The sequence below is a fragment of the Amphimedon queenslandica genome, unplaced genomic scaffold, assembly GCF_000090795.2.
Source record: "Amphimedon queenslandica unplaced genomic scaffold, v1.1 AMPQUscaffold_13506, whole genome shotgun sequence".
Taxonomy (NCBI): Eukaryota; Metazoa; Porifera; class Demospongiae; order Haplosclerida; family Niphatidae; genus Amphimedon; species Amphimedon queenslandica.
In genome coordinates, this window is record NW_003546258.1 from 608,265 (window position 1) to 615,965 (window position 7,701).

Below are 7,701 nucleotides of genomic sequence, written 5' to 3' on the forward strand. Positions count from 1 at the left end.
AGCTCCAGTGTGGTTCAGGATATATTTAGCCAAATTTTGCTAAAAATGGCTTGGGAGAAAATTTTTCATATACATGTACTTATGTTGTGTACAAATTTTGAGCTGATTCCAATCAAAACTGGATTTTTACAAATTTTTACAGTTGCTTCAAATTAACAAATCTTCACAAACAGAAGTGTTGTATCAATAGTTATTATAATTGTGTTTTTTCTACTGAAATAGTTTGTTATCAAGATCAAAAATAAAATACTCTTTATTTAAAATAAATATATAACTAAGCGTTACTATTTTTTATAAAATGGATCTTGTAGAAACTTGAAAATGGACTCATAAGCAAACCACGAAGTTTCTGGATGTTTTGGTGTACCTGCAACAAAAGTATTACAGCAGAGTGAACAGTGATCTTTATACTTCAAGGGAACATCATTATACTGATCATCCATTCAATGTTATGTAAAAACTAGAGCTTCGAATAATCAAATGATGATTGTGTAGTACCGTATAGCTGGAAAAGTTTGCAGGAATTATATTTTACGATTTTGTACCCATATAGCTAATTTTAATGTTTGTGGAATTTAATTTTGCTGGTGTAGGCGTGTACAGTTGATACACCCATTACTTCATAGATATTAGAGTAAATGAAAGGGATTGGAAACGGAAGCGTGGGCGTAGCCCAACCTCCATTCATTTGTATTGCTGCTGCTGACAGAGGCTCATTGAAATTTTTTTGTCACAATTTACCCTTGATTTTCTTTCTTTTAGGAGCAATATCTCGCAAACAAGTGTTCCTATGCAAGTGAAATTAATCCATCAAGAAGCCTAATGTTTCCTCTTTATAATTCTGTTTTCTATTGTATAGATAATTTTACCATGTTAATGTTATGGCACTTTTAAAACCATAAAATGTATTTTTCGTCATTATAATCCCTTTTTTGAAAACAAGCTAGAGTAAAATGCAATATCTTTATAATCATATGAAAGAGTTTCCATTTGCATATCGAATGATACTAGTTAAGGTTAGAATTCATGAAACATGAGTTTGTTACTACAGAAAAAGGGCGAAAAATGAAAAAATTTTGTTGTACCTATAACTCATTGCAAAATAACGTTGTAGAAGTAAAAACCTTGCTGCAGGTAGTCCAACACTTTCTATATGGAACGGTAGGTATATAAGTAAGCGTCCTCTTGGATCTCCATAAATATCCTTCGAAGTCCTTGCAGTACAGCCTCACTAATGGAGGAGATGGGAAATCAACCAGGTATTGGGCCGGTAACCAATAGCAACATCAACCAGCCTACTCCCCCGTTTCCAATCCCTGTGTACTATAATATCTATGATTACTTATAATGCTTTGCGGAATTAAATTGTGCGTTTTTATGATGGACAGCAAAATTAAATTCCAGCAAATATTTCCAGCTATACGGTATGTGTACACATACATGACCATTATGCACAATATTCCCAATAACTAATGATGTACATGTCTAACTTTTAAGTACAAAAACCTAATGTTCAAGTAACTAATTAATAGTAAAAACCTCATCTGAATTCTATAGGAGAATAATAATATTAGACAAATTAACCTGCTGAGACTCTCTGCACCTCACTTCTACCGTATTTTTGAGGTGTATCCAAAGGATCATTACTACTAACCCAGTTGACTGCAACCTATTATAGACAGCATAGGATCATAATAGGATGATAAGTATCAGTCATTCCTTACTCTAGTGAAGTATCGTCGAACATCACCTGGTGCTTTCTGAGTGTCCAAGTCATGAACAGAATCTGTGAAGGCTATCTTTTGAACTCGTTTACTGAAGTCATCAGAAAATTTCTTTGCCTATTAAAGAATCATGGCTGAAGTATATATTACTGAACAGTGATGAAATGAACCAACTAATTCAACTGTGACAATTCCTCCATAACTGTGTGCTATTATATGGATAACTTCTGCTTTAGTTTTGCGGGCAATAAAATTCTCCCACACATATAGCCCATGTTCAACTGGACTGGAACTACCCTAAAATATGAAAAAAATCTCATTCATTAATACAATAATTAATCTCAATTATTTTATTTATTAATGTAATCTCCGTATTCTCAAGTTTACAATTAATATTTCCGTAATTTCTCGTAAACTAAGATCTAACATCGTTACCACATTCTTCAGTTCTTCTATCTTCACTGGGCTTAGTTTTCAAATCGTTTTCGTTTCATAGTAACTGGCTACAAAGAAACTATTTCTATACTCTCTCTTTCCTTTAGCTTTTCTTAACATTTCTTCGTATTCTTCTTTCAGTTTCCCTTGCTTCGAGAGACCACAGTCAAAAGATTTCTGTCAAGATGGCGGATGCTAGCCCCAAAGACTTGGAAATAGTGGAAGTAGTGGAGCTGATCGAGGAAGATAAGGAAATCCTTACAAACGGGGAAGAGACAGAACAAATATTGCCTGAGCTAACTGTAGAAGACACAGCGGAGGATACTAATGACCCAACGCCTGAAAGCCAACCAGAAGACAGTCAGTCAAGCGACAGGGAGGTGAATGAAAATGGGGAAGAGAACAATAATGAGGAGGGAGATAGCAATAAGGGGGATGATAATACAGGGGCCAGTACTAGTAACGGTAATAATAAAAAGCCTGATGACTGTGAACTCAGTGAAGTTGATTTCACTGTTGGAAAGTCTGACACTAGTTCTACTGATGCCAAGTCGATTCGTTCGCGAGTTTTCATTGGCCACTTAAACACTAGCAGAGCTTCACGTCAAGATTTACTTAAGCTTTTCGGTGAGTGCGGTAAAGTGGTGGCTATATCAATTCTTGATGGCTACGGGTTTGTTCAGTTTGACAGTGAAGAGAGTGCACGAAAATCAATTAGAAAAATACACGGGAAGTCATTGCACGGCATGAAATTAGGTCAGTAATGTAAACAAATAACACTAAAGGTGGCTTTATAATTATTATGCCTCAATTATTAATCAAAAGTGTGGGCAACTGAACCTTTCCATGCATGCATTTTTAAAAGCTAGAGTTGAATCAAATTCAACTCTAGCATAAAAGTAACATCAGAACTAGCATAATAATGTAAATCCACCTTTTTATCATATCTATGTCTCTGGTCTCCTGACTCTTATCTCAAATTATCATTTTTTCTATCAGTTACTATTATCATTCATATCTTTTTCTATGTACACTCTAGTGGTAGACAAGCCAGCAGCATGGAAGAAGCTTGAGGGAGGTATGTTACAGCATGAGAAATATGAAAGGAGAGAAAGAGAGAGGGACAAGATCAGACAAGAAATTAATCTTTAACTGTGTTGTCTTAATTATTTAGAAAAACTTGACGAAACCAGGCCATGGCCTTCAAGATCAAGTCGCGACGATGATGATCGTCACCATCGTCATCGCCACCACCGCAGCGAGAGGAGCGAAAGGAGACGAGACCGCGAACGAAGGAGAGACAGTGACTCCCATCGTCACCACAGTCACCATAGTCGCTACTATGATGACATACCACCGCGCTACCACGATCCTTACTACGAACGATATTTAGAGATAAGGTACATGGAGGAAAGACTCGCTGAAAGATATCGTGCCTCTGAAGCCGATCGCTATTATGAAAGATACCCTCCACCTTCTGGTAGATACCCTCCCCCTCCTCCTTCAGAGTATTATAGACAAGAAGGAGCTTATAGGACAGGAGGGGATTATAGAGAGCAGGCAAGAGGAACTGGTGCTGGGTATTACCCTGAATATGAACAGTCCTTAATGTCGCATTATGATAGACCAAGAGATGATGAATATGATAGACGCAGGCCATTTGATAGCTACTACCATTAATCAGGCTTCTTCTTCAATATTGTATTAATTAAAGGTTTTTTTCTCTAAACTCTCTCTTAAGCTTTCAACTAATGTTGCTGGACTCACATTCAACATTTCATTCTAATAATAATTGTTTCGTTTAAGGCTTCTTTTCTTATACATACGTACCTAAGCTTCATTTGTTTCATGTTTCGTGTAATGATAACATAGCCTGAATTTTTTTGTTTCGTGTAAAATGAAATTTAAAAATGTCGTGAAAATGTAAGAAAAAAAGCTTTTTTGTCTTACCCTAATTTCACGTTTCTTTTCATCGTCATCTTCATGGTTTCTGTTTCCATTGAACACAATAATGCCATACCCTTCCTAAGTGAGAGAGAGAGAAAGGGAGTGAGAGCATGTTAATTCATTCAAGGTAAGTTGAGAGGTAGGTAAAACTCACATCAGCTGCTCTTTTGATAAAAGGCAGTTGTGTACCACTGTTCAAACAGTCATTGATAATTAAACTATAAGGGAATGAAGGATATGAAACTACACAAGTTTTAGGTAAAGCTCCTGTGATGCAACAAGGGCTTGCATAATGAAAGGACAATCAACTTTTATTACAGTTAATTTGTACTGTTTTTATTTGGTTGATATTAATTAGTTTTTAATGTTATAAAATGGTTAAAAATTATATTGAAATAAATTAATCTTTAATCCCTGTATTACATTAAAGAAGTTGTGACAAATTTTACAAATCAGCACATCAAATTAAGAAAGAAGCACACTTGGCTGACCATACTCATAATACAACTGCCTAATAGCAGGAGTCCATCCTCCCAATAGTAATATCATACCTTCGAGACCATTGACCAGCTCTCACTACTCCACTTCCATGTATTATTACCATCAGTTTCTCTTCATTGGTGAATGCATCATGTGATGCAAAGATAAACGAAAATGGCTCTTTTGGTTTCCTGTCAACCTATCAAATAAAACTGTAAATTCTAAATGCAAAGGGGATGTTATAGTCATAACAATTATTATGAAAATGTGTCTATTATGATGCTACACCTGAATTTACTGTATTGTCATAGATGCATCAAATGGTCAACTCAACCACACTTTTACAATAAATTTTGAATGTTAAATTGTCCCTACATTGTAAATTAAACTTTAGTGGTAACGTGTATAAACGTACATTGTACAAATACATATTATGCTTAATTTAGTAGTTCTTTTCCCAAGCTCCAAAAATGAAAATTAAACTCACAAAAGTACAGAAACATACAAAGTAGGTCAGCAGTGTCCTTTACATGTACATGTATGTACAGCTGTACAGTACATTATGGCTTTTGGAGCAACTTTAAAAATTTGTAAAAAATTCAATTTTGATTGGAATCAGCTTAAACTTGCTACACAACATAAGAACATGTATATGTATCAAAAAAAATTATAAAAATGGAGAATTTTCACTTAGACATTTTTGGTGAAATTCGGCCAGAAACACTGTACTATAATACAGGGACTTTAGTCTAATTTTTGAGTAACTTTAAAAATTTGTAAAAAAAATCCAATTTTTAGTAGGATCAGCTCAAACTTGCTACACAAAGTAAAAACATGTATATGTATCAGAAAAAATTATAAAAATTAAAAATTCTTTCCTACTCATTTTTAGCCATAGACCCTGTACTATAGTACAGGGAATTTGGCCCGATTTTTGAGTAATTTAAGAATTTATTAAAAAATCTAATTTTGATTCAAACTTCATATACAACAAGGCACACGTACGTATATGCATTAAAAATTATAAAAATAAAAATTCTTTAATAGCAATCCTTGAAAAAATATCCTGTGTATTATGTGGCATTTTATCTAATTTTTTAAAAGCAATTTTCAAATCCACTGTTAAATCTTGCACGTGCGACTATGCAATATGCCCGTTTCTATCTTTATACAAGTACCGTATAGCTCCAAATTCTTGGTCAAAATTTTCGTCAAATTCATCAGTTATTTTTGCTTGACAAAATTTTTAACCAACAAAATTTTTGTTCCACATGAGTAGTATGTGGATTAATAACAAAAATGACGAAAATTTAATTGACAAAAAAATTTTTAAGAAGAAATTAAGATTTTGACAAAATTTTTGACTGACAAAAACTTGTAGCTATAAGGTACATTACCATCACACTTTGATTGTGCTATGATTGTAGTGTGTATGATGGTCTCAAACTCTCAATACATACACAGTAAGTCTATTAGTAATAGTTCTCTTACTGGTATTAAATGCTTGACTAGATGTGCTTTATCAATCAGTAAATCATAAACCATTGGTGTAATTACCTATACAATAAATTAACACATTAATAATACATGTACCGTACATTAATACACTATAGGCTAACTTCTCCTAATGCCTCATAGTGTTTCTGGTTATACTTCTTGTCACCTTTACGTACTTCAAACTTAAACGACTCGCCTGTTTCAATAGACACCATATGTCCATCTATACCACAGTGATACATATTGATTTCACATAATAGTAATTGTGATATTATACCTTGATTAAATTTATAGCCAAATCCAGTTAGATCTTTTGGAAACTCTTCTAAAGACTTTTCCGGCTTGGCTGCAGAAGGACCCTTTTTTTCTGCCGTCACTTTCCCAGTCTTTTTGAGCTTCTCTTTTGTTCCTGCTGGTTTTCCAACTTTTTCTTTTTTGCTGTCATTCGTATCACCTTGTGAAACAGTGTCAGTGGCTCGATCAGTGGGTGTTTCTTTACTCTTCGTATCATCATCACTCTGAACCTTCATACTGCTGGCATCTTTTACCGGTTCATTTTTATGTTCCAAATTTTTATCTTCATTTTCTTTCATAAGACTTCCATTTGATTCATCTAGTTTATTCTTTGGGTCCTCATTTTCTTCTGGTGATGCCAGGATTGCTGGAATTTCTCCAACTTCAGAAGTTTGGCATGACTTTGATTCTAAAATAAAATTTTCTTTGGAGTAGTGGACATCAAGTACAGGCAACTCACTTTCCATGAAACAGTAATTAAAAGAAGTCTCGACTAGTAAGATTAGGTCTATAAAGTAAACAACAAAGATAACAGCATTCATTCATGTAAGATCTATTTAACAGTATTTTTATTTAAACCCCACCCTCGTTCCCTCCCTACTTTACTAGATCTAGCTAGATAGTTTATTTCATTTTGTGAGTTCTGACTTCTAAGACCTGGTGAGGGTGACCTGGGCTGGGGTCCAGAGTACTCGTGGTACACTTATAGAGCTATGGCCACTGGTCAAAATTGTTTAGGTAAGCTTAAGCTAAGCTTTGATGATGATGATGATGATGATGATGATGATGATGATGATGATGATGACAAAATCCGCCATTTTGATTTCCTACATGTACTAGGTGTTGATGATCTTGCTGATGTTCTTGACTTATTGCAGAGATGTGGCTTCCCAGAAACAAAATGGCATCAGCTTGGACTTAAACTAGGACTAAGGAAAAATACACTGGATGCCATAGAAAAGAATCATCCTCATGATGTATCTCGCTGTATGACAGAGTGCCTCTCCCAATGGTTAGGTAGAGCTGATAATGTTGACAGTAGAGGAGGAGCCAACTTGGACTCACTGTCAGATGCTCTACGATCTATGAATGAAACTGCTGTAGCTGAGAAGTTAAGTGAGTCAATCATAACTTACAATGTATGTAATTATAATCATTGCATTTTATCATAGAACATCATGCTCTTATTAATATTTTTAATAATCGTCATACTGTCCTGTCTCAGTCTCTTTGTGATTCTGTCAGTATTGCTTGGTTACTTTATGCTGAACGTATGTTAACACAAGAAGCAGTTAGTAGAGTGGTGTCAGCTAGTCCCTCTATT

At 34.7% G+C, this 7,701-nt stretch overlaps 2 protein-coding genes across 2 annotated transcripts; one reads left to right on the plus strand and one right to left on the minus strand.

Annotated features, from left to right (window-relative positions):
- Positions 1–133: 133 nt before the first annotated feature.
- On the minus strand, positions 134–6,939 carry LOC100633204 (protein FAM172A-like). Its single transcript, XM_011411697.2, has 11 exons — positions 6,838–6,939; positions 6,361–6,786; positions 6,206–6,306; positions 6,078–6,143; positions 4,658–4,785; positions 4,261–4,324; positions 4,110–4,184; positions 1,899–2,021; positions 1,725–1,841; positions 1,585–1,669; positions 134–367 (listed from the first exon to the last, which is right to left on the minus strand). Exons 1-11 carry the CDS (start codon positions 6,917–6,919, stop codon positions 285–287), a joined length of 1,350 nt encoding a protein of 449 aa, XP_011409999.2. The 5' UTR covers positions 6,920–6,939; the 3' UTR covers positions 134–284.
- Positions 2,149–4,037, plus strand: LOC109593778 (glycine-rich RNA-binding protein RZ1B-like). Its single transcript, XM_020008883.1, has 3 exons — positions 2,149–2,915; positions 3,199–3,237; positions 3,334–4,037. Exons 1-3 carry the CDS (start codon positions 2,345–2,347, stop codon positions 3,837–3,839), a joined length of 1,116 nt encoding a protein of 371 aa, XP_019864442.1. The 5' UTR covers positions 2,149–2,344; the 3' UTR covers positions 3,840–4,037.
- Positions 6,940–7,701: the final 762 nt, after the last annotated feature.

Excerpts from the sequence above, each read along its gene's own strand:
- LOC109593778 (XM_020008883.1), top strand. The coding sequence starts at position 2,345 with ATGGCGGATGCTAGCCCCAAAGACTTGGAAATAGTGGAAGTAGTGGAG. Across the intron at positions 2,916-3,198 it reads ATTGCACGGCATGAAATTAG|TGGTAGACAAGCCAGCAGCA; the intron begins GTCAGTAATGTA and ends TGTACACTCTAG. Across the intron at positions 3,238-3,333 it reads ATGGAAGAAGCTTGAGGGAG|AAAAACTTGACGAAACCAGG; the intron begins GTATGTTACAGC and ends TTAATTATTTAG.
- LOC100633204 (XM_011411697.2), bottom strand. The coding sequence starts at position 6,919 with ATGAATGCTGTTATCTTTGTTGTTTACTTTATAGACCTAATCTTACTA. Across the intron at positions 2,022-4,109 it reads AAAAGAAACGTGAAATTAGG|GGTAGTTCCAGTCCAGTTGA; the intron begins GTAAGACAAAAA and ends TTCATATTTTAG. Across the intron at positions 1,670-1,724 it reads TTCGACGATACTTCACTAGA|GTTGCAGTCAACTGGGTTAG; the intron begins GTAAGGAATGAC and ends TGTCTATAATAG.